At 45.7% G+C, this 26,441-nt stretch overlaps 1 protein-coding gene across 1 annotated transcript in view; it reads left to right on the top strand.

Annotated features, from left to right (window-relative positions):
* UNC13C (unc-13 homolog C) overlaps positions 1-26,441 on the top strand; it is a gene marked incomplete at both ends in the record, with an annotated part of 82,664 nt that overhangs the window by 11,668 nt on the left and 44,555 nt on the right. The window contains 8 exons of the mRNA XM_080351315.1: positions 4,413-4,491; positions 9,357-9,428; positions 12,682-12,901; positions 15,950-16,177; positions 19,072-19,213; positions 23,224-23,393; positions 25,121-25,236; positions 25,903-26,066. Coding sequence (XP_080207441.1) covers positions 4,413-4,491; positions 9,357-9,428; positions 12,682-12,901; positions 15,950-16,177; positions 19,072-19,213; positions 23,224-23,393; positions 25,121-25,236; positions 25,903-26,066 — 1,191 coding nt within the window. The remainder of the gene's footprint in view (positions 1-4,412; positions 4,492-9,356; positions 9,429-12,681; positions 12,902-15,949; positions 16,178-19,071; positions 19,214-23,223; positions 23,394-25,120; positions 25,237-25,902; positions 26,067-26,441) is intronic.

The raw sequence follows: 26,441 nt of genomic DNA, 5'->3' as shown, positions 1-26,441 counted from the left end.
CAGGCAGCGCTGTCTTGCAGCCGGTTCTAGAGATTCCTGCCCCAGTATCCGCTCACGTTCTCAGGTTAAACCGTTCTCCTCTTGCTGACAGAACTTACATTGGGCCAGACCAGGAGTTTAAACTCCCTTTGCTGTCTGCAGTATCTCTGTTTCCCTGGGACTCCCTGAAAACAGGGATGCAATTTTAATGTAAGTTCCCATTCAGCTGAAGAACCCGACATCTCAAAGGCTCTCGTTGTTCTGTTGTAATCACACCTCCCACTCTAGTCCTGCATGTAAAACCTAATCCTGAATTCCGGAATCCCTCAGCCTCTTCCTTTTCCCTCTTACTGTCTCACAAAAGGTGTTGCCATTTGAACTGAGGTGAGATTATCTCCTTCACAACCGTTGGATACCTTGCTTTATCTATATAGCAATACTTCCATTGCCTCTTTTCTGCTTTACTCTCCCCTCTTCTCACAGCACGATGCTGTGAACCCATCTCACGTGCACCAGAATATCTCCAGCCCGTAGCACAGACTGCAGCTCGGCGTTCTCTGCAGTGATCTGCGCTTGGCTGCATGAAGTGAGAGAAGAGACCAAATACAGTTTTCCTGGGGCTTCTTATGCTACTTCCCTGTTAAAAGGCAAAAGAAAAGCTCCATCTTTCCTGTTCTTTCCATGCCAGTATCCAATAATATCTTCATCATTTTATTGGAGACGAGACACTGTGAATTTGTTCTCTCGGTATGTCTGAGGAGCACATGGAGTCAGTTGTGTTCTCCGTCACGTTTCTGAACCCAGGGCAGTACTGTTCTGCCTTTTGCAGACTCACTGTGGGTCCATTCGCTGCCTGCTTGCTGGCAGTGATGTCAGGCGCTGATCATTTTACCACAGGCCCTCATCCATCCTGAAATTCGCTAATGGTACCAGATGGTGCTGCGTGCAGATGATTACTCTTTCCCTCAGTGCCGTATTCTCAGTGGTAAAACAAATGTATTGTTCTTGAACTCTCTGACAAATTCAAATAGATGATTGTTATGCAGAATGTCTTGGGAAGCACACAGAAATAATCAACTTGCTTTGAATGATAACTTGTGTGCCTTCAGCTTCATCATCTTCTGTGTCAGGATGTTGTTGCGTTGTTATTATTGGAGGTGGGGAGAGGAGCAGAGAATTTAATGTATAACCTACATAACATGAACAGTTTGTCCATGACCGTAGTGTTTAATGTTCCAGAGACTATACACAAAGATAATCTTTCACTGTCAATAGCATATTGCCCAGTTTAGTTCTGGTACTGTAGCTGTTCTGGTTTTCAACAAACCTCGAGCTCACGATGCAGACCGGTGTGCGGATCTGCGCTTGCGGCTGACAGCCAGCCCCCGCAGCCAAGGCGCCAAACAGGTGACTGTTTTTTCTCTTACAACTAGGAGGAACTCTATACCTTCATTAAAGTGCCACTGATGTTTCAGTATTGCTTTTAATCTGTTTTATTTCTTTATGCTCCAGGAGGTTTATATTCTTGTTTTGATTAGATGCTGTGATTCTATGATATGACAGCCACAGAGATGCATATTGTCAATGTTAAACTAAGGGTGGCAGGCTGTTGCCCCACCTGGCTCCAGGAAGGCCTCCGTGCTGCTTTCGCAAGTGAATGTGTCTTTTGGAGCTTCCTGTCTCCACCATATAAATTCTCACAAGCTTTATGCAAATCCGTTCTTTTCTTTCCCTTGTTGGTCTAATTCATTATGACCACATTGATACTGAGGAAACCATAGACTGCAAGGATAGTAGAGGGAATTCAAATGGAGTCCTTGATTTTATGGTATTGCAACAGTTCTGCTAAGGGAGCATTAATTTTGAGAAGGATGTTCTGATTTTTCTCTTTGCATGTTAACGTTTAGACCAGATTTTCCTTCTCGACAGTTTTGCAGCACTGCGAATGCTGTGTCGTTAGTATCACTGCTGATGCTATGGGTTAAGAATATCAGCAAATGTAGTTTTAATGCTGTTCTGCTGGTGCTTGATTTTTAATGCTCAGGAAATAATTGAAGTGTTTTGGAGGGGTTTGTCTGTTTGTGGGTTTTTTTGTTGTTTTGTTTTGTTTTCCAAAATATTGGGGGGGGAGGAAGGTTTACAAGTTGTGATGGCAGTGAGGCCACATTGCCCGAGGCTAGCACCAGGTCATTGTAGTTGACTGGCCTCATCTCCCTGTGACATGGCAGGCACTATGGCAGGAGCGTGAGGCCAGGACTGCTTCGCAAGCAGCTTTATTTTCTCCAGAAGCTGGGGTGTCCCAGAGGCCCATGAGCACAGGTCGGGGCTGTGCCGCCCTCCTGGGCCCATGAGCACAGGTCGGGGCTGTGCCGCCCTCCTGGGCCCGTGAGCGCAGGTCGGGGCTGTGCCGCCCTCCTGGGCCCGTGAGCGCAGGTCAGGGCTGTGCCGCCTGGGCCCGTGAGCGCAGGTCGGGGCTGTGCCGCCCTCCTGGGCCCGTGAGCGCAGGTCAGGGCTGTGCCGCCTGGGCCCGTGAGCGCAGGTCAGGGCTGTGCCGCCTGGGCCCGTGAGCGCAGGTCGGGGCTGTGCCGCCCGGGCCCGTGAGCGCAGGTCGGGGCTGTGCCGCCTGGGCCCGTGAGCGCAGGTCGGGGCTGTGCCGCCCGGGCCCGTGAGCGCAGGTCAGGGCTGTGCCGCCTGGGCCCGTGAGCGCAGGTCAGGGCTGTGCCGCCTGGGCCCGTGAGCGCAGGTCGGGGCTGTGCCGCCTGGGCCCGTGAGCGCAGGTCGGGGCTGTGCCGCCCTCCTGGGCCCGTGAGCGCAGGTCGGGGCTGTGCCGCCCTCCTGGGCCCGTGAGCACAGGTCAGGGCTGTGCCGCCCTCCTGGGCCCGTGAGCACAGGTCAGGGCTGTGCCGCCCTCCTGGGCCCGTGAGCGCAGGTCGGGGCTGTGCCGCCTGGGCCCGTGAGCACAGGTCAGGGCTGTGCCGCCTGGGCCCGTGAGCACAGGTCGGGGCTGTGCCGCCCTCCTGGGCCCGTGAGCACAGGTCGGGGCTGTGCCGCCTGGGCCCGTGAGCGCAGGTCGGGGCTGTGCCGCCCTCCTGGGCCCGTGAGCGCAGGTCAGGGCTGTGCCGCCTGGGCCCGTGAGCACAGGTCGGGGCTGTGCCGCCCGCCCGGGCCCGTGAGCGCAGGTCGGGGCTGTGCCGCCCGGGCTGTGCCGCCCTCCTGGGCCTGCGCCGGGCGCCGCGCTCGGCAGCCTGGAGCTCTGACGGAGGAGGGAGGGAAGGAGGCAGGAGGGAGGAGGGAGGGAGGCTCAAAGCTGTGGTCACAACATTGGTTTTGCGGCCTCAGCCAGAGTCTGAGCATCTGTTAGTATATCCTAATGTATGGTTAATGCATATCTTATCTCCCACTAGGAAATGCAATTTATTCTCCTAGCGGCTATGCGACACTAGTTGTTGCTTCATGATCATGATAACAAAATGTGATTTTTTGAATATTTTTTTTTTTTAATGGGAAAAGGGATACGATTTATGGAAAAACTTCAGCAGTTAAATTTTTTTGAAGAAAAGCATTGCATTTTAGTAATCTAACTTTGGCATCATATGAAAACCAGTTCTAAGTTCTTAGGACAGAGGAGGATCTGTGCGGTCGGGCTGGCGGTGCTGGGAGAGCTGGGCACGTCCTTGCTGAGTTTGTGGAGAAAGATTCTTGACTCCACGGGATTTTTAAAGTTAAACCAATCAGTTTGGGGGACTGAATTTTGTGTGTATCAGTGTAAACATTAGGATATCCTTATCAAGGTCTTTGCAGGTATGATAAGCTACATGATTAAATGAATGTGAAGATGATCCTGAACATTAGTCTTTTAAAATCCACATGAGAAACAACGTTCAGAGTGCCTTTGTTTGTTACAAGATATGAGAAATGGGCTTTGTTCCCTCTATGGGCCTCATCTGTGTATGGGCGTCTCCCAGTGAACACCATCTGACTTATTCTGAGGATCGCCGCTTGGCAGCTGTGACGAGCGCTTCCTCACAGTAGGGATGTACAGGCCCGGGACCCGCACAAGGAGATGCGATCATGTGTTTAGTTTGATATTTTACTCTTTGTGTCAAACTCATGACAACAACATCCTGTACAGTGTTGGGCTGTATCTCAACTACCAAATATAGTAATCCTTTTGATGGAAAACTTGGTGTAATTTCTAAATCCATGGTAAAACATTTTAGGCAATACTAAGCAGCATTTCAGCTGCTCTTTGCTTTGGGTTAATGCTAGGACAAAAAGGCAGCCACACCAGGAACACTCTCATTTTTCATAATAATTAGAACACTTACCTTCGTTAATTTCGGTTTTGGCTGTGAGTACAGCTAACATAAGCAGTTCTTAGGATGCGCACCTATAAGCCGCAGGGTGAATTTCTGCTTTGCCTTTCCCCGCAGCGCGGGCCGCGGGCTGTACGGGATCGACAGCATGCCGGACCTGCGCAGGAAGAAGTCTTTCCCCATCGTTCGGGACGTGGTGAGTGACTTCTGAGCCATAAAACTGTTGATTCATTTGCCAGTTGTCTAGATCTTCCTTGTAATTACTATTAATGTGAACGGTGACTCGTCAACAATTGCTTTATGGGAAAAAATGTATCTTGAAAGAATGGATTGAGACCAGTAAAAGTCAATGATGCCATTGTTATAATATACTAGATAACTCTGACTGTTTTGTCAGATGTTTAGATATTACTTGTGAAATCAAGTAATGTCCATTTTGTGCAATAATTACTAACTTTCTCATTGAATCGGGTTACGAGGACAGCTGTTATTGAGTGCTTGGCGTACCCATTGACTGGATTTATTGTGATACAGGAAGAGGAAGAAAATTCCTTGTTAAAAAAGCAGCCCTGGTTCAGTATAGATGTGTTAAAGATTTGTGCATCCTTTTGGGACAAGATGAGGTATGTTATTTTAGGAGTCAGTGTAGACAATAACGATCTAGGCAAATAAATTTCATAAAGGTGAAAAGAATGATAGTTCCTTTGAGATTTATTCTGACTTCCAGTCTAAATAAGATTAAGTAGAATCTCTGTGCTCTGAAGAATTTTAAAGTGCCATTCATATTTCTCTTTTGCTTTTCCTGAAGTATGGAATTCATAATTCAATAAAATACATGTTTAGTTCCTGGTGGTGGCACGCGCCAAAACCAGTTTATCATTATAAAGAAAGGGCACCAGCCAAAGGAAGTGATTGCTGTCGTTGTCTTCAAAGATCAGTCTTTGCTGAGTTACTGCTGCGTGTTTGCTCAGCTGCTCCGTCCAGCGGCCCTGCAGTGCTGCACCGCACTGCCCGAGGGGGCACAGAGGGGGCACAGCACAAGTTTAGTGTAGAATTCCTTCGGAAATGGATGAAAAGTTGCAATTTATGACATAGTAGAGCCACATCCATTGCAACCATCTTTTTGACAGCAGCCACTCCTCTGTAATTTTTATTACACACAAGTATAATTTACAGGCACATTGATACTTTAATGCATAGTAAATAGTACTTAACTGTATTCTTAATTGTTGGAACTGTTTACAGACAGGTATTGCTCAGAACAAATTAAAACATCAGAATCTTATTGTTAATTATTCACTTAGAAAAGCAACGTAATTGTGAAAACAGGTAAAGTGAAACAAAAAAGCAAACTCACATTTTGAATGGTGGGATAAAACCTTTGTTGTATTCATCTTTTGTGTCCTGTTTACAGCGGAACGCTCACCGCCTTGTGTCCAGCCGCTGAAGGATAGCAGCTCTGGAGACAATGGCACTTCAGTGAGGGCAGCTGCAGGGTGTTCAAACGGAAATTTATTCTGGAATTCAGTCATTGTGGACTTGGAGTATAGCTCTTGACTGTATGCTTATTAAAAATAGCCAGTTCTTTTCCACTCAGTTCTGCAGCTGTAAACTTAAAACCATTTTGCCAACTTAAGAGGAACTTATTTCGCAGAATCCCGGGATGTCAGGGGTTGGAAGGGACCTGGACGCTCATCAGCCCAGTCCCCCGCTGTTCGGAGCGGTGTCCTGTAAAACCAGCCGCCACCCGGGAGCCCCAGGCCCTGCCTGTAGAGCCAGGCTTAGTGGAGGTCATCTTAATCTTCGAAAGATCATTTGTACTTGAAGGCGTGTGCATTTGAGGGAATCTCCTGTGAGTTCTGAGCTTGTAATAGGTTGATTCCAAAATACCTCATTTAAGTCAGTAAATTAATTCTCCAGTCCTTGTAAGATCCGATACATTGTAAATGGTCTTTTTTGTTTACTTATACAATCGTTTGAAAAATACAGCAATAATATTGCTAGAAGTGAGTGTTCAACTCTTTTGACTGACTGAAAGAGATATCATTTGATATACTTTTTTTTGTTGCAATAAACCTGACATAATTATTAATACCCTTTTTCATTTCTTTCCTATCTTTGCTGGATTTCTCAGGCTATGGTAAGTGCTTTTATACTAATAAATGTTCTAAAATGTTCATAAGAACTCTTACGGATTTCATGAATATCATATTTCATGCTGACCTTTTACTGGACAATAGAAAAACTATTTTATGACCCAGAAGCAAATCCTAAGTGCAGTTGTGCCTCATGTGAATGACTTGTCCTCTGCTTCATACGTGCCAAAATTATTAGAAGAAGTTTGTTACAAGTGTATCTGTGTATTCTAAGTATCCTTTCTAACGACACAAGCAGGATGTTTAGGACCCAATCATGGTGCGTCCTCTGTGGAACTGAACAACCTTAGATAGCGTGGTAAAGAGAAGTTAAAAGTGTTCCCTGCTTCTGAATCTTCTTGTATCAATCAACTGAATTATTTTACCTCTCTTCTAAAAGGTGACTGTCCCAAAGTACACAAAGACCTCTTAGGTACTATGGTGTAATTTTTTCTAATAACTGAATTAGTGACTCATGGAAATATTTATTTTCACCAACTCTGGCACTTGTAAAGGTCCCTCCTTATTTTCTGAGTCCCTCTGCTCTTCCAGTTCCTCTACGTGAGTTTCTGTGCTTCCAGCGAGTGTCTGGGTGTAAGGTGTATCAAATGATGGGCTTCTTCCTACGATGGTATCTTTGACTCCTCTTTGTTTCCATAAATTCACATTCTGAAAAAGCCGTTTTTCAACCCGGGTCTTTTCCTAGTTCTGTCAGATCTCTGAGATACACTAAGTTTTTCACCAATGCATCGCAGTTCTCCACTTTCCGTGCCTGGTTTGGATGGGGTCGTTAGAGGGGACACGGCAGGCAGAGTCCAGCTAGGGAAGGAGCTCTCTGCGGAAGCCGTGAGCTTCCTGAGGGTCCTTGTGGGAGCTCTAGGACAAGATCTGTGCGTGGGAGGGAAAGGTAAAGGTAACGGAAGGAGAGGCGATCACTGAGGTGGTGATGCAGAGCTGCGTGCGCACCAGCGCGGGGCTGGGACGGACCCCGCTCCGAGGTGCGGCCAGGGAAAGAGTGGAGAGCGCTTGATAATGGAGTCGCTGTGACTTCTGCTCTCAAACCAACCCCGCTCCGAGGTGCGGCCAGGGAAAGAGTGGAGAGCGCTTGATAATGGAGTCGCTGTGACTTCTGAACCAACCCCGCTCTGAGATGCGGCCAGGGAAAGAGTGGAGAGCGCTTGATAATGCGGTCGCTGTGACTTCTGCTCTCAAACAAACATGTTCCTCCTTCTGTGCTCATTTGGGCTTTTATGTGAGGTGGCACTGCAGCCAGGGAGAGGAGTGGCGCTAATTACGGTGCAGGTTCTTTGCATCCATATTAACTGTAGTAGGACAGGTATGAATCAGATCAAATATTGCTGTGGCAAAGATGATTTCTTACCCTATAATTGATTTCACAAGATTACTAATTTTGTGTTTATCTGCAAGCTTAATTATCATCAAGGGAAGCTTATTGAAAATGGAGTGGGTATGTTCTCACAGGAAAGTGAACATTTAAAATTAAAATGAATAGTCTCAATATCTCTAAATAATAAAAAAATCCATTTAAATTATGTGAGTGTTTAAAATTCTAAAATGAGAAGAAATGGTAATTGTCTCTCCATCCAAAGATTAGTGATGCGGTTCCTCTGCTGATGTCAGCCAAAATTGCTTCTGACCCAATGTGTATCTCACAAAAATAAGAATGTCAAAGGCAAAATATAATTGTAACTTTTAGTGTAGCGGCTCTGTCATGGTGGACTGCACAGGAAGGGAAAATCTGTGTCCTCGCAACAAAGGTACAAACAGGCTTACAGTTATAATTGATCATCCTCACACTGCTGGACTACGAGGGCAGCAACGTATGACAAAGCAGCCACTAGATTACAGAACAGTGATAAAGTGCAGGTATACAGGCACCCTGGAATTATTTAGAATTGGGAAGGATGCATGAGCTCAATTTTCCAGGTAAAATACAGTAATATAATAGTGTTATAGTTAATATTGTGTACAGTGGAATAAATCTTACCTGTTTCTGTCAGGCCAAAAGGACATTATAGTAAGAGTTGAAATATTATTTGGAAAACAAAAAGAACTCGTTTCCCCAGGTTCTTTTTTCTTCTAATCATTATACTCTCTGATTAATTCTCAAGGACCCATTTAAATTACAGGAATATTGCAGTAAGGAAGAGAAATATTCCTTGTTTATTGTATGTACTTCATTTCGAGTGCCTTTGCATGTGCCATGGTGGAGCAAACGAGGCTGGCTGTGCTACCGAGGCCGCGGTCTCGGGAGGGGGAGGGTTCACATGCCGGGCACATCCTGTGGGCAGAGGACAGACGGACACAGCTCAGCCTTGTCCCTCCCTCCACAGCCAGAGTGTTTGTCCATGTGGCTATTCAGAGTATTGGATTAATATTGCCTTCAAGGAAAAAAATCAAAGGCTTTTTAGTTAAGAAAAGTAGCATTTTATATACATGCACTTAGTCTAGAACTGCTCAGTGAGTTACAAAACCGTATCCAGACTGGGAGCTTGAACTGTAAGACTATTGCGGAATGCTCTCCCGTGTCGCTGCAGGCACAGGCAGCTTCCAGTGAGGGCGGAATGCCCGTCCTCGTACCACCTTCATTTGGTTGGCAAAGTGGAAAAACAGTGACAGCCTGTGGTTTAAAAAAACGGAGTCATAAACCTCTGAATAACAGGTTGTGTATTAGAAATGGCAGTTGAGCCAGGCACTTCGGAAACAGTAATGATGATGGAAAGTGCGCTTGCATTATGGACTGAAACCTTAAAAATTGTGTGCTACAAACATTAGCGAGAAGTTTTTGTAACTCCTGTAGTTTTGCTTAAATCCAGTAGCAAAATCAAGTGCTACTTGCCTTCCATTAGATTCTCCCATCAGAATTACTAGTGCAAGTTTTAACGTTTGCATTTGTTTTAAACAGACACTTGCAGCTCGAAAATCTGGTATTTCCATGGCCATGCTCATCCGGACCTCCATAAACAACGATGACATGGTAAGTGTTTGCAGTGGAAGTTTAGGTTGTTTAAATAGTGGAGGCATTTTTGTGTAAAGCTCTTTAGAAATTAGGCCCGCCTAGACACTCCAAACTGGGTAGAACCGAGTGTAGGAGCATTCCGTTGCTTGCGTAGGAATGTTGAGGGTCTCGAGCCGGATGTGCTGCCGATGCACGGTGACAAGATCGCGTTGGCTTCTGCGGCCTCACGTGCGCAACAGCCAGAAGAGACTGGGCAGGAAACCTTTGTTTTACAGGAGAGTTACCCTGGAGAAGCTTTATTTCAAGCTATCCGGCCGCACCACGCGTTGCCTGCCGTCTTTCAGCGTCCGTCTGTCTTCATCACACCTCGAGCACAATTAGAGTGACAGGACTCTGTGGGATTATTTTGTTTCCCCGTCCTTACAGGTGGTTGGGACACTATTTGATTTTCTAAATGCAACTCCTGCCAATGACTCAGTTGGTTCTAGATGGAGAAATGTTTGATTCATGCAAGAAGTGACCAGGAAAATATTTTGAAAAATCTTTTTCTCATAGCTCGCAAAACCTGTGCGTTGCGGTTTTCCATTATTGACTGCACTTAGTTGTGCAAAAGGAATCTGTTTTAAATGAAAGCACAACAGGCACCATTTTCCTCAGGAATACTTAGCGTGATGCATGCGGATTCACATGCTGAACTAAGCAAAAGCACAGACTGGGAGCACTGAAGACAGCCTGGAGACAGACAGCCTGAAGACAGCCTGACAGCCTCCTAGGATGTGTCCTACACTGAGAAAGGAAGGGCTGCATTTCTCTTGCACTCTTGTTAAGCTCCAAAGTAGAAGAATGGGGGAGCAGAATATGTTGACAGATTTTTGGGGAACTGAAACCTATAGCACAAGTGCACATACGTCCGTCAGTCTTGTCTGATGTATTGTGAACTTTCTGTGCCTATATGGTAATAATAAAGGAACGGTTTGGCAGTGCTCAGGGGTGAATTGATGAGGCAGGAAACAGCTGGGGTTTGAAATGATCTTTCAGTGGGAACAGTAGTCGTTTTGTTCCTCTATCTCAAAATGGCAACAAAGTTTGATAGAATGAAGGAGAACAATTAAATCTTAAAGAGAAGTTAAGGCAATTAGTGCAAACTGATGCCTTTTCCCTTTAACGTCACGGCTGTTACAAACATACCTAAGTTCAGCACAAGACCCTGAGATACTCCACATGCTTTACTCAAAGGTTTCTACTAAACAAACAGATAAAACCATTTATAGGTATTACTACCTTTTATGACAATCAATGAAGGTTCAACTGTTCATTTCCATACTGCCCCTCATCCAAAATCTACCAGGCTGTGACTTTGGAGAGCTAAAGGTGCAAGTTTGGGCGATTATACTAATTACAAATGCAGGACAAGAAAGAACAATTTGACCTCCACGTACAGATTTTGGCTGAAGTGGTGCTGTTCAGAGGAGAAAGAATGTAAAACGCTGATCACAGAAGAGGTGACTAAGAGAAACCTGTCTTACGTCCTCATTAAACACGCTAGGGGGAAGTGGGTATTGCTTGAAGAGTAAATGTGGTGGTACAGCCAGTAAAACCACTTGCAGGATATTGGGAAGGAGTGAAAGGTGATGCTTTTCTCTCAGTAGCCAGTGGAACTTAATGCCCTGAGGGATCTTCACAGCTGAGTAGAGCGAGGTTCGGAAATAAAAAGAACAGACATTTTCAGGCACAAAGAACTCTAGAGATGCTCTCCACAGAATAGATGAAGTGCAGTCGCTGATGGCAGTTAGGGAAGAAAATCCCCTTAGGGCGAGTTATTCCTATGATGAAGACTTTTCTGGATTCTGCTCTCCCTCAGCTTTTCTGGAGGGAGTCGTGTCGGCTCTGATGGAAGCAGGTCATTTGGCTGATGAGATTCAGTATGGAAATTGTTTGAACTAACGACTCCTATTAAAAATGAAGTGCCATTTGCTCCAAAATTGAAAACCTGAGGGTGAAGGCCCTGAGCTCGGCCGCACCGCGCTGCTGCCGATCGGGTGCAACGCGCTCGGGCACAGCGGGCCTGCGTGTTCTCGGGCGCTGCTGCAAGCACACTTTAAGCAGCGTCAAAGTATTAATTTTGGTGGTGTTTAAACATACGCTTTCAGCTGGGCATTCGTTTATTGCCTTGCTGAACAGACACAGAGATGCGAGTTTGTGAAAATAATATGCAGATGACATTGAAAAAGTGTCTCAAGCAGTATACGGCAGAAATAAACTTCATTTCAGAGGATAAACAGGTAACTAAATAATCCTGCTATATATCAACAGTTCTAAATGTTGCCATTCCCAGAACTCAGTGAATGCATATAACAGATACATTTAAACAGAGAGGAGCATTAGCCTCTAGACAGTAAGAAATAAATTCTCCTTTACAATTGTGGTTTGCTTTATTAATAACAGGGGAAGGATCGTGTTCGGCAGTAAAACCGATCTATAAATTGTGTTTTTCAACTGAAACCTTCATTGAGCCTCAGATGTTGATTTCAAGGCCCGTGGAGCCGCACCATTTCATTTCTTACTGCCGTTTCAGAAAGAGAGGGGGCTAATGGCAGAATTCTGGAATGGTTTGTGCTGTGAAGTAACAGCGAAGCTGAATGGGGTGGAAGAGTGGGATTTGTAGTGATGCCACAAGGTGGGCGAGGGTGAATCTGCAAAGGTTTGTGAGGAATACGATTCCACAACAAGCTGCATGAGTTCACGTCAGGCCATTGCTGAAGCTCTCTAGCTGGGAGCTGCAGCGTGGGCGGCAGGGGAGCCCGGGTCGGCGTGCCGCGCTGCGCGGCCGCGGCCGGCCTGGCCCTTGTGCTCTGCGCGGCAGGCCCGCGCCTGTTTCAGGAGCGCTGCTAGATGGCCAATGGTCGAGGATGCGCTAGAAAAACACCTGGAGAGCAATTCGGTGTTTGTTTCAGTCCTTGCTGCGATATCAGCTGCTTCTTTGGTTCCACAGTGTTGTCAGAGGGGATAGGATCAAACATCCATCAGATATCTAAATTCCATGGGAACTCTTCTGTTTCCACGGTCAAGATGGTCATCCAGGCTTCTTTTGTCTTCAAAGTGCAATGCAAAATGAGTAAATCGGTATTCTGCAAATCAGTTCGTACTTCTATGTATATTCTGGTACTTTGTAACCTTTAAAGTGTAATAACATACACTTTGGCTCCAGTTCACTTGTATTAAACAGCACTTCAACCAAAGTCTTGTTTACATTATGTTTCTTATCCAACAGAAAATACATGTCTTCAAGAAGACATTGCAGGCTTTGATCTACCCGATATCATCAACCACGCCTCACAACTTCGAAGTCTGGACAGCTACGACTCCCACGTACTGCTACGAATGTGAAGGTCTGCTTTGGGGCATAGCCAGGCAGGGCATGAGGTGCACCGAGTGTGGTGTCAAGTGCCACGAGAAGTGCCAGGACCTCCTGAATGCTGACTGCTTGCAGAGTGAGTATTTCCTAACAGCTAAAGCTTTGCAATACTTCACACCTCTTGATTTTGTGTGTACACCCGGATATTTCCTGAAATGAGGGGCCAGATGGGAGGTGTATCCATCCATGTATTGCTGAAAAGCTGCAAAAGACATGCAGAATTGAAGTATCCTCTTTATCTGAAGCAAAACTCAGCCCAGAGGTTCCCTGGCCCATATCACCAGCCCCAGAAAACCATAACAAGTGGTTGGGAGCACCATGTTGCTTCTGGAGAGTTTTTGCAGATACGCACATGACAAGGTAGACAGAGCCTGCAGAAATAGAGGGCTGCATCGTGTGTGGTGAGGAGTTGGGAAGCACCGAGCAACTGACTCTGAAACAGGAAACGTCGAGAAGGCAAACTGCAGATAGGAAAACCCATTGAACAGGCCTAAGAGGTCCCGATCTTGCCATTAGTGCGCAAATGGTTTTGAACATCCTATCGTATGTTTTGCAACAGATTAATTGTTCAGTGAGTTGAATATTGTAGTACTTGAAAAATGAGGTTCATGCAATTTACTACATTTATGTTAAAAATATTTATTGTTCCATTAAAAAATGAATTGACCAGTGCAGTTAGTTAAATCTGTATTTCTAAGAAAGCCGATGCTAACAGTGCCATAAAGTGAAATGAATGTGGTTTATCACGATCGTCCTTTTGGCCATCTCATGATCAGTTGGAAATTTTGGCCTCCAAGCTTCTGTGGTTTGTTTGTGTTTTTTGATATGTAGTGATTGCTAATATAGGCTGTAGAAATGAATTAACGTCTCAAGGTCTTTAAGGTCAATATCTGAGCTTGTTCTAAATTAGGTTTTAAAAAAATCAGTAGTACTTTCATTAGACCTCTCATCTTCAACAAAACATCCCTTTGTAGCAGTAGGTGCAATATTAAATCAGGATTGATTTTGATCATGTCGAGTTTGTAGCGGTCCCTGGGGTAGAACGGGCTTGTTAACTTCCTGTGCAATATCAGCTGCAATATTGTCTTAATGAGTCTGATCAATACTGTGTGAAAAGAGCTGTTGATAGACTGTCAGCAATAGAGGATGTAGAAGTAGCTGCGATAAATGATTTAGTAGAAATAGAAGGCTATGCTGATTTTTCATTAAAACTTAAAGAAAGTTGCATTTTAACACATATTCCAATTTTATCAGTATTGTCTCAAAAATAAGCAAGATTTTCAACCGGAATATGTACATTATGCCTTCCTACTTTACTGTTTATATATATGTATATCTATCTTTCTTTGTGATCCTGCAATGCCCTAGGAAACCTTCAGACACAATCAAAACAGTAAAGAAGACAAAGTATAGAATATTTTTGTGTGAGACTCCAGCATGAGATGACCCTTTGCAGCTCCATAGATGTGCTGCTCGTTTTTTCTTTGGCCATTTCAAGCTGAAGTGCCTCAGCAACAAACGCCATCAGAAGAACGTCATGGTGTTTGATGATATTGTAGAAATATCTGAATTCTGATTGCGTAGTGAGTTATTCAACATAATTTTATCTCAATTTTACTATCCATTGAAAGGGAATAATAGTACTGTGTTTGTTTCTTTAGCGCTGGCATTTGGTAGTACGCGCTGTCACGTTACACTCCGGGTGAGTTAGGGATCACTGCCAGTGTGTCAGCAAGAGACAGCAAGTGTTGCTGCGTCTCAGAGCCGCCCCGCAGCCGCTGTGTTCTGCCATAAGGTTTCTCTCTGCACGGCACAAGCCTTTGGAGCGAAGCCATACATTTCTTACTTGAAAATAGATTGGTTTAGTTAGAAGGTTCTCTGCTTTCTACTGCCGTGGCGCTTACAGCTGTTAATGCATCTGCATCTTCCTGTCCCATAAGAGGAAGGAGACTGCAGTTCTCTCCCGCGAATCCTGTCCCTGGCCTGCAGCTCCTAAGAGCAGGATGATGCAGGTTCACGTCACTCTTCCTACAATGAATTTGCAAAATGAGATTTCATAAGATTCCATATCCCCATCTCACTCTTTCCAGAACGTTCTTTATGTCTGCTAGACACAGTATTCTTTGGAGAAATTGCCTAGGTGCTTCCAGTGTTAGAATACTTGGAAAAGCCTGCCCTTCAATCTCCCCAGCTGCAGCCTGGGCAGGGTGTTGTGTCTGCTCTCCGGGGGGCGGGGTGTGGAGCAGCGGCTCCAACAGCCGCCGGACGAGCCGCTGCTGCCGTCGCGCCTCGCGCCGCACTCTTGTTCACGCGCGGTGTTCAGAGCGTGCGCTGCTGGTCCGGGCTGGGGATGGCAGGTCGGCATTACGGAGCTGTTTGACAGGGTAATGCCACACTAAGCTAAATGCTGAAATCCAGTGAATTATTACATCCAGTACATTGTGAATGCTGCTTTAAATGGATTTTTGTGGTAATGATGTTTTTTTAATGAGCACTGTTCCAGGAAGGAGTGAAAAGCTGTCCATGAGTGCAGGCAGCACTGGCAAATATTGAGGTGTATCTCGAGGCAGTCAGGAAAGCATCCGAAGCTGCTATTCGTGTTTCTTTCCACTATTCACGAGATTTCCACTGTGAAAGAGGATAGCAGGAGTCTCTGAAAAATGAGGTGGAAACGTTATCTGCTTTAAATACTGTTTCTACTAGTACGGGGTGGTTTTTACTTGAAGAGCTGTTCATAAATGCACTGTTGAAGTTTAGCTAGTGTCAGAGGAAAAGAGCGGAGCAGACAGACGCACATACTGCAGGTTCTGCACAATCAGCGTGCCTGATTGTGTCAGAACAGTTCCTGACTTGTTCAGGGTGTTCACTGACCAGTACTGAATAGCATGGACTCAACAGATATTTCTAGTATAACAAATACATGACTGAAGTCGAATTTTAATGTGAAACTAAATCAATTGATGATTTTAGGTATCACAAAAATAAGAGCCTTCATATCACCCAGACGAAACTCAGCTCTCCCTCGAGTGCTGCGGTGCCGAGCGCTGGCTGGAGACTTCAGAGGAGAAAAAGAACTACGATAGCAACGTTTTAATCAAAGTATTGATCTTTTCCTTTATTTCAGGAGCTGCTGAGAAAAGTTCCAAACATGGTGCAGAAGATAGAACACAGAATATTATTAGTGCTATGAAGGAAAGAATGAAAATTAGAGAGAAAAATAGACCTGAAGTGTTTGAAGTGATCCGGGAAATGTTTAATATTTCCAAAGAAGACTTTGTACAATACACAAAAGCAGCAAAACAGAGTGTTCTGGATGGAACGTCCAAATGGTCAGCAAAAATTACCATCACAGGTACATTTTCTTCTGAAAATGTTTGCTTTGAGAGCTCTTTATTTCCTGTCCCCTGGTTCAGGAATATGATCTATTATGATTAGAGCTTGAATCATGTGTTCAGTTGCGTACTTGGTGTGTTTATAATGGCTGAATTTATAGCGTGCTACCTGGAAGAGTTTTAAGTTACTGCTGTTGGCAAAACTGCTTTACATCGCGCTGCTCCAGGAACAAAGACAAGTGAATGGTCCGTGGTGCCTCCTCTGCTCCTGCCAGTATCTGCTGTGCTGGCGCTGAACTTTTTGCCACCGATTGCAAGAGCTAAAGTTCACAGGAGCGTTTACAGGTTTTTAATGGCTGTAACGCTCAGAAAGCCGCAGCTTGCAGCTCAGGCCCCATTGGGTTGGAACTCATTGTCCCTTCTTGTAGCTTGACTGCGGGTGTGCTCTGGTTTAGCGATGCTGAGCCGGACGAGCCCGTGCAGGCAGGACGTGCTCAGGATTGCTCCAGCTGCGTCAGCCGGGCTTCTCCCGAAGATTCCCAGGTCCTTCAGCGTTCGGATTAAAGCCTCAGCACAAAACGGCTGAATGAAAGCTCAGCCGACTACACAGGTCAACCTGACTTTGTGTGGTGTCGGAATAGAGACAAGTAGGTGTCAAACTGAATAACCAACGAATTGAAAGGCAGTAATGTGAAGCATTAAAGGACTCTGGTCCTTTAGATCTCACATCAAAATTAACCTCAATTTCATTTTAATGTTATGAAAAATAATAAGCCCTCTTCTGATATTAGAAGTATATTAAATGTTCTCTCTTTCTCTAGCATCTGCATTATTCCTGTTACAGGGGATAAGGAGATAAACTTTAGGAAGTTATTTTTGGCTTTTACTAGGCAGTTTTCCTAAAAATAAGTGAAAGAAAAGCTATATTTTAAAAATTAACAATAATGTATACTCAAGTAACATATTTTTCTCACTATTTAACGGCAACTTGCCTAAAAGGTGTGTTTGAAACAGCTCCTGGTGGTTCACACCTCTACATATGGTAATTATTCTGCAAGATCAAACACACGCACACTGTTCAGAAACACAGGAGTGTCCTTTACTGCCCTTTTCATTGCAGAACGTGTGGGGAGGGTACCCTGAGCAGATGGATGGCGTTATTTTAGCAAGTTATGCAGTAAACCTGCACATGTTTTCACGCTCTATCTGGGTAAACATCACTTTACTAGTGTTGGTACAAAACTCAGTTATATTGCTGGATGGCTTGGTTCTTCTCCTTCAGAAGTAAAACTCATACTGACTCGATTTCTGCAGAATCGTGACCTAATAAATAAATCATGGAATAATTTAGAAAGGGATCTTGGAAGGGGTTTCTGCGGTATATTCAAGTTTTCTGCTAGAAGCAGGGCTCATTTCCAAGTTAGATGAGCTTTCCCGGGGCTGTGTCCAGAGTGGCTCTGGGACTCTCCCAGGATGGAGCCTCCAGGGTCTCTGGAAGCGTGTCCTGCGGTTGTCAGCCACCCGCGCTGTGACGCTGTTTCCCCCGTGTCCGGCGGGGATCGCGGGATCCCCGCCGTGTGCCCTCGGGAGGGCCCGCTCCCCGGGACCGCCGGAGGGGGCGCCGTCCCGCGGGCCAGAGAGCGCACGGGGCTGGGCAGAGCGGTTGTTGAGCCCGGGGGCTGGCACCGGGCACTGGGAACGCTGGATTCACGTGCTGTCCGTTCCGCCTCGGAAGGGTGCTCTGGGCTGCCTCGTGTTCAGGCCAGTAGAATAATTAAGAGATCTGGAAGACATTTTCTAAGATGCCACTGAATTCTCCTGCAGAAATAGGAGAGGGACACTTCCTTGCCTTCTAAACGTTTCCCTTTGGATTTCGGTGAATAGGGAAGACAAATCATGTTCTAGTTGGTTCCTAAGAGTTGGTCTGTTCAGGAATGAGATGTGTAAAACCACCCCCGGAGCTGATCTGCTGAGTGAGAGGTGCCGTTTTCGTGCGATCATTTCCTGAGCACGCTGAGGGAGCTCCGTTACCCACAACAACTGACCTTCGAGAACGTTCACCGAGTGTTGCTGCTCGGGTGGTTTAAATAATGTGTGCAAAACACTAAAGCTGGGAGACACAGCAAGTGTTTTGGACGCAGCTCTCCGGGTTTGGTAGGCTGCTGTTTGACAGTTCTGCTTCCTCCTGAGATCTCCAGTTTTATGAATTATGATGGAAAATAAAATCGTGTGTATTTATATTTGCCATAAAATGCAAACATTTACTATACACCCACAGTAACTGTCAGCAAGGCTCACAAACACGTAAGCCATTAATGATAACTGATCTGAACTGTCATCCTGTCTGTGACACAATAGGAAGTATTCTGAAAATTCTCGTGGTTCATCACTCACATGAGAAAAACAAACACCAAAGTCATAACCATGCCCTTCATGTTTAGTTTCATCGCTCACCGCGCAGACTTTTAAAATGCGATGATGTTTTACTTCAGAATGTCATTTCGATTTTTGGAGAAATTCTGGGAATCATTATTTATTTATCTAATTGGAAATATGGACATTTTAGGGAATTCTTAGTCTCAAACCAGGTTGTAGAACAGCCTTATATTACTTGCCATGCAGATTAAACCAAAGTTTGAGAAAAGTGTCTGAATTACACATGGCAAAAAAGTATTTGCTTTGTACTCTGTGGGGAATCTGTAATGTGCTGCTCTGTTAAACCGCGTTGAGGAACGTTGCAGTCCAGAAGGCAGCGGGACAGGCCCGGTCTGGCTGCAGAGCGACAGCACGGGAGGTCCTGCGGGAAGCTGCGTCTGGAGCACGCGCAGGGCCTGCGCGCCGTGCTGCCGCCGCCGTGGCCGCCGCTCGCTGCCCGGGCTGCGCGGCTCAGGCGCGCTCCTCTCTTCCCTTGCAGTGCTCTGTGCTCAGGGGCTACAGGCCAAGGACAAAACCGGCTCCAGCGACCCCTACGTCACTGTGCAAGTTGGCAAAACAAAGCGGAGAACAAAGACTATTTTTGGAAACTTGAATCCAGTGTGGGATGAAAAATTCTATTTGTAAGTATGGAAGATACTGTTGTTTCTTGCTTTTTAAATTTATATTTAAGTAATATAATGCTACTAAGTGAAATAATTACTTAATTTGAAAATATTTGTTGTCTATACCATGCATATTAGTAGCATTAATAAATAGGCAAGTTCTGAACGGAGAGAGCATAGAAGTTTATCGTGACTTTGTCATATGGTAGTCATACAGCTCATAATTATGCATTTTGGGAGATCTATTGGTGATATCTAGTTATTGCAATTTTGGGGGAAACTCCAGTAACAGTTTCCAGACTTTGACATGACATACCAAATGTTTGACTTATAGGTGCTGTCTGATCTCAGGTGCTGCCCACGCAAGTTAGACGTGGCTTTATCCAGCACGGCAGTTCTCCGGGGTGCGGAGGGCCCTCAGTAGGAGCTGGGCGCTCAGGGCTCTGGGCGGCGCACAGCCCGCCCGCCCCGGGCCCGGCTCTTGTCCTGAAGGCCCATGTCCTGTCCCCCTGGGTTGGCCACGGCCTCTGGGCAGCACGTGGCGCAGCCTGTTGCCACCGCACCGCGGTTTACCGCGCCTGCAGAGTCGATGGTTCAGTCTGTAATTCGTTGACTAAGCTTTCAACGTATTTCATGCCAGTTTGGTGCTGGCCATGTTCCTAGAACTACTTTCAGAAAGACATATTACAGTGCAGAAATTCCAACTCGCAGGTGCTGTTCCTTTCCTGGAAGTATCGCCTTGGGACACAGCGCGTTCCTGACAGAGCGTGACCCGTCGGGTAACGTCTGGTATCAGAGCGGTCATGGCAGGGGCTGCAAAATGTGCCAGACTGGAAGTGAGCTGGCAAAGGTGTCGCACAGGCCCGTCAGCAAACTTTGTTAAATCTTAGATATAGCCTAACCTTGCCGACTGCTTACAGAATTTCACCAATATAGTCTGTTTCATTGGAAAAATGATTTTCTTTAAGCTATAGAAATGATATTTCTTTAGTGTGGTGCGCTGGGGGAATCTCTCCACCTGGACTGACTGCTGAGAGTATGCGAAGTCGGGGTTGGTGTGAGGGTCTGTACTGAAGAGTGAGGAGAGAATGCTGCTCTGAGTGTGTTTCATTTTGACAGACTGGGAAATCAGTCTCCATAGATTCTTTACCAGCTTCTTCGTTCAGTTGCATTTATTTCTTTGCTGGAAGTCGCACGGTATCAGTTGGTTATTACTTGAACACTGGGTGCAGATCTCTCAGATGAGGTGCTCAGTTGGGGCATTCCAGTGCACTCAAGATGAAATTTTCATGTGGCTACAATAATTAAGTTTATTATTACATTTTTTTATTACTCCAGCCATTAGAATAAGCGGGAATGCCGTGGGGTTTCTTTCACGTCTCTGCTGCATTCTGTAAATGCAGAAGTAATGTAGTGTCACCAGATTGTTGATAAATTATTAAAACTGTCTCTTCCATCCAGCACCTCTGCATTTACTGCAGCATTTCCAGCTTTCAGAAGCACTGGTACCTTCGTTCTCTGTGTGCTAAAGCGCTGACGTGTCACCTTCCAGCGTCACACCGTAGTGGACGCTGTAACTAAGCATGTAAGGCTGGCTGGCTAGACGAGGAGCACGGAAGGCAGCGTGTGCTGTCGGTGCCTTGAATTCCCTGGGCCGATTGTGCTGATCCCAGCCAGAGCCTCCTGCAGAGCCACAGAGCTGCTGCACGGACTTCCCCAGCGACCAGAGCAAAACGTGTATCTCCCTTTGCAGAGCTGCTCCCGGGACGCTGGGCGAGCGAGGAGCGTCACGCAGAGCCGGCTCTGTGCAGGCATTAGTCTCCCTGCAGCATCAGTGCTACGGGGCAGGCCCGTACGCGTTCATCCACCCCTCCCTTCCCGCATCACAAATCGATACACATCACAAATGTATATATATCAGGCATAGGAACATTATAAACATATAGCAGAGCTGACTCAGTGCTGAAGATCTGCACACAGAGATGAACATGAGAGTAAAGCCACTGGTTGTAACCGGTCTCACCATGTTTCACTGATCTGAGGTTAAAGAGAAAAAGATGTGGGAGAGACAAATGAGGATATCACGGAAAAGTGCAGTCATCCCAACGAGCTGAATAAATGTTCCTTAATCAGCTGAGTGTACATCAGAGGGAAATCGGTGTTGTCTCAGGAGAATAAAAACATGGTATTGGTACTTAAGTACCATTTAATGACCTATATGCAGCATCTCCCTGGGAAGCAAAGCAGGAACAAGATGTGTACGAGCAGCACAGACGTGATGGGTGATGGATCTTCCCCGCCACTGCAGAAGTCCCCTGGGCGACAGTTCTGTTGGGTGCACAGTCAGAGCAGTTCTGGACTCCGGCAATGTTGTTAGGGCTACATTTTAGGAAAATTAAATGGTTTCTGGGTTTAGCCCAATTTCTCCATTTGTCTTCCAGTATTTTATGTATCTCAACCCACAAGCCTCTTGTTATATTTTTTCTCTCCCCTTTTTAGCTGAGGTGGGGCAACACCTGTCAAACCACCACAGCTCACCCCACAATAACATCAGGGAGTCCATTGGAGTAATGAGGTAATTTATGAAAATCCCAATTATGGGAGAAGGTTCGATAGGTGATTGCAGGGAAGCCAGTCAGAAGACAAAGGGAAACTGTGCTGGGTTGATTTTGCTGGTCACAGAACAACGTGAGTTGTAACTACTAGAGATCTCTGCAGTGATGAAGGTCTGGAACACGGGCAGACAGGCGCGTGTGCTGCCAAGCGATGTCGCGGTGAGGCGGAGCGAAAGCCGTGCATGCCGTTTGTGGTGACTGATTGGCCTTGACAGTAATAATGCCATTTAAAGCACTTTATACTTCCAAAGCCCATTACCACCACTAATTAATTCTTAGAACCCCCCTGAGGGTGCCAGTTGGGAGATAAGTTATAGTATTACTGTTTTAATGCTGGGAACGCTGAGACAGATCACTGAACAGTGATAGTGCTTGGAATAGAATTCAAATAGGATCTCTTCATCTAGTGTCAAACTAAGACCTTACTGAAGATGAAAATTTGCTGCTGCACTCAAAGCTATATTTATTCAAAGATAATCAAAGATCCGTAATAATTAAACTATTTTTGCAGCATTCCTGAATGGGTATGAAGTGAAGAAGCGCCCAGTTAGTGCAGATGTGCGAGTGCGACGTGGCCTGTGACCGGCAGGGCTGCCCAGCCGGCAGCGGCGGCTCTTCACCGCCTCCGGCTTCGGCGGCACAGTGCTGACGGTCCCCGCAGTGCCTCCTGAGAGCAAACAGGAGAGGGCTTTTCCATTGCTGTGCAGATACGTGCAGGACGGTGCTGGGAGTGAGAACTTTGATCCACAGGGCGCTGGAGATTTCAAGTGAACCCATCTCACGTCCAGTAGTGTCTGAAATCCACTCTACTTGTGGGAAGTTCATAAGCCACTGGAATTTGCAAGGAATTTGTTAGGATACAGCAGCCTGTCCCTACTCCTCCTCACCAGGGAATGCATGTCTTGGAGAAAAGTAATCTATCTTCTAAGGAAAGCAGCTACTTCTTTCCCCAGGTTGTTCTGCTTGCCACGTTGTCTTGGTGTGGTGGTTGTGCATACTTGCTGGGGTTTGTTTCAAAACTTCCAGCCACGAACTAGAAATATTCTTGAAGATTTTGTCACTTTTTGCATTATAGCATTCTAAGCTACTATTTTGTGGTCTACTGTATGTACTACATAGCATTCCTAAATGAATAAACCTGATCTAACTGTATCTTTCCTAAGATATTTGCTAAGTAATAGCATCAAGAAGTACACATTGTAAATTAATTAATAATTTTAATGAGGAGTTTGTGACATTCCTGAACACAATCCATGTGTGTATGTAGCACAGTCAAGTTAATATCTTTACTTTCTCTTATAGGTGGTAATTGTCGGTTTGTCCCTGGAGGTCAAGGACGATGGATTAGGCAGCAGTACGAGTGCACGTAGCTGAGGTACCACTCACGTTCTGCGTTTTATTATTATTTTACAGTGAATGCCATAACTCCACAGACAGAATAAAAGTAAGAGTATGGGATGAAGATGATGACATCAAATCTAGAGTAAAACAACATTTTAAAAAGGAATCAGACGATTTCCTTGGCCAAACAATCATCGAAGTGAGAACACTGAGTGGAGAAATGGATGTCTGGTATAATTTAGGTATGATCCTTACTGTGCTTTTCAAACATATTTAGGTAGAAACTCAGCATCTGTAGATTGGGGGCTTCAAAATATATAGCTTTGGTACCAATATACAGCTTTTAAAATCTTGAATATTAGAGGGTGATTTCAAGATGAGCCTTGCTTTGTGCCCACACTGCGGTTCTCATGAGCCTTGCTTTGTGCCCACACTGCGGTTATCAGCCTTGCTTTGTGCCCACACTGCGGTTCTCACGAGCCTTGCTTTGTGCCCGCGCTGCGGTTATCAGCCTTGCTTTGTGCCTGCACTGCGGTTCTCAGCCTTGCTTTGTGCCCACACTGCGGTTCTCACGAGCCTTGCTTTGTGCCCGCGCTGCGGTTATCAGCCTTGCTTTGTGCCCGCGCTGCGGTTCTCAGCCTTGCTTTGTGCCCGCGCTGCGGTTATCAGCCTTGCTTTGTGCCTGCACTGCGGTTCTCAGCCTTGCTTTGTGCCCACACTGCGGTTCTCACGAGCCTTGCTTTGTGCCCACACTGCGGTTCTCATGAGCCTTGCTTTGTGCCCGCGCTGCGGTTATCAGCCTTGCTTTGTGCCCGCGCTGCGGTTATCAGCCTTGCTTTGTGCCCGCACTGCGGTTATCAGCCTTGCTTTGTGCCTGCACTGCGGTTCTCAGCCTTGCTTTGTGCCCACACTGCGGTTCTCACGAGCCTTGCTTTGTGCCCGCGCTGCGGTTATCAGCCTTGCTTTGTGCCCGCGCTGCGGTTCTCAGCCTTGCTTTGTGCCCGCGCTGCGGTTCTCATGAGCCTTGCTTTGTGCCCGCGCTGTTTTTAGTTTCCTAACCAGCAGTCCTTGTTTCCCTGCCTGGTGTTTCATTTCCCAGTGACGTGTACAGGTTGTCAGGGAACTATTTGATTCTTATTGGCAATGAAAAATAGCCTTGCTTTATGGCCTGTTTATGGTGAGATTTTCTTAAAGGTAAGATAAGTGGGTCATTATGAATTCTGAATTTTATTCCCTCAAACCTTTAGTGACTTAAACTGATCTAAAGCTGGGCTTGCATCAGCAGGGCCTCACTCCAGAGCTGATGAAGGCGGGGAGGCCTCCCACGCCCCGGGTGAAGCGGGTGCGCTCGGCTGACGCTCTGAGACGCCTGCACGCCAACGCGCGCAGCACGGGGAACAAGCAGGAGGAGGCACAAACCTGCGTTAGGGCAGGAGATTGTGACCTGGTGGCAATGCCGGAGACACGGCGGGACAGTCACGTGGCTGGAACGTGGCCATGGATGGCCGTGGCCTTGTCAGGAAACACAGGCCAGCCGAGCGAGGTGGTGGAGCGGCTCTTTACGTGAGAGCAACTACCATCTATTGAGTGAGGTTCAGCTTAGCTCTGTGATTGCAGTAGTAGTTGGTAAAGTCTTCATAACTAAAGGAAAGTATCAATAATGAAAATTAGTACAGATATCAGGTAGAAGATTGAAATGATTTCTGTTGAAAAGGGAAAAATGTTAAATAATGCACTGGTTTGGATTTGGCAGATAAAATAAGACAGATTATTTTCTTCATAGTTTGATATTCTGCTTCACGGCCTGAGCCGTATGTGAGGTACTTCAAAATAAAGACCTTTTTCTTGACAGCAGGACCTTCTGGCTTTAAAAAACGTTCTTCTTAAGGCAGAGTGATTTATGAAGGCTTTTCACATGACATACAGATGTTCGTGGTAGTTACCAATACATTATTTTTCTGCTCTTCAGAAAAGCGGACAGATAAATCAGCTGTCTCTGGTGCCATTAGATTGAAAATCAATGTTGAAATAGAAGGAGAGGAGAAAGTTGCTTCCTACCATGTGCAGTACACCTGTCTACACGAGGTACGTTGAGGAAAGCATACTGGACAGAAGTTACTACTCGGTTGTTGCATTGACAAGGAAAAACAGCTGCAAAACATGGGAAGTGTTAAACACATAAGTGCTGCTGCAGCTCAGGCCAAGTTCATTCCACACACCCCACCGCGTGCTGCTGGTGGCGCGTCAGGCTCGGTCACAGGCGGAGCTGCGACACCAGCAGGGCTCCCACCGGCGGGGGAGAGAAGAGGGAAGAGATGGAGGCAGCTGAGCTCTCCCTATACCAGACTTTATATGAGCTTTTTGGTGCTCTGTACATGCTTGCTAGCATCAAAAAGATGCAACCATTTCTGTATATTACAGAAATATAGCTATTAATTGTAAAGGGCTTATTTCCTGCTACATTAATTCGTATTTTGGAGAGAGCAAGAAAAAGCAGGAAAGACACAGACAGTATAAAATTTGGTTCTCCTATCCTCTAAATTTCTTTTGTCAACATTGAAAAAGAAAATCACTGATAAACCCGTGTCTTTGTGTTTACCAAATGATTATTAGTTAATGCCAGTCTTCAGAACTTTTTTTCCTGAAGAAACAACTAAGGATGAACATATTGATGACTATTATATAGTATATACCTTCAGAATGCCACTTAAAAAGCTGAAAATTCCTATTTGAAACATTTCTTCCATTCAGAATCTATTCCATTACTTGACGGAAGTTCAATCGAATGGCATAGTGAAGATCCCAGAAGTGAGAGGTGACGAAGCCTGGAAGGTGTACTTTGACGACGCCGCACAAGAAATCGTAGATGAATTTGCGATGCGCTATGGAATTGAAGATATTTATCAAGCTATGACGTAAGTATTATCATGTCTGGTTTCCTACTCTACTGTCAGTAACGTTGGAGGGAAGCAGTGAGTCCCAAGCCTTCACGCATTCATTCTCCATTTCACTCCCGTTCCTGATTTAAAATCCTTATCTTTTTGCCCATCTGATTCTGATTCAAGTGCCTCTATGTGCAATGGGATGAAGGTACAAGCATTTTATAAGCTGTTCCTGATACTACCTCTAATGCATTTCTTAATCATTATGATACCTATATGTGACAGTGTTCAGAAAGACTTCTGCTGTTCCAGATGGGATTAGGATCATAGAACAGGGTTTCACAAGAATATATATACATATTTGTATACGTTGTTTCACTGATTCACCTGCAGACCTGTGTCTCAGAG

Source organism: Nesoenas mayeri (assembly GCF_963082525.1).
Source record: "Nesoenas mayeri genome assembly, chromosome: 11".
Lineage (NCBI taxonomy): Eukaryota > Metazoa > Chordata > Aves > Columbiformes > Columbidae > Nesoenas > Nesoenas mayeri.
The sequence above is the reverse complement of the archived record's forward strand: the minus strand, read 5'-3'. Positions and strand labels throughout refer to the sequence as shown.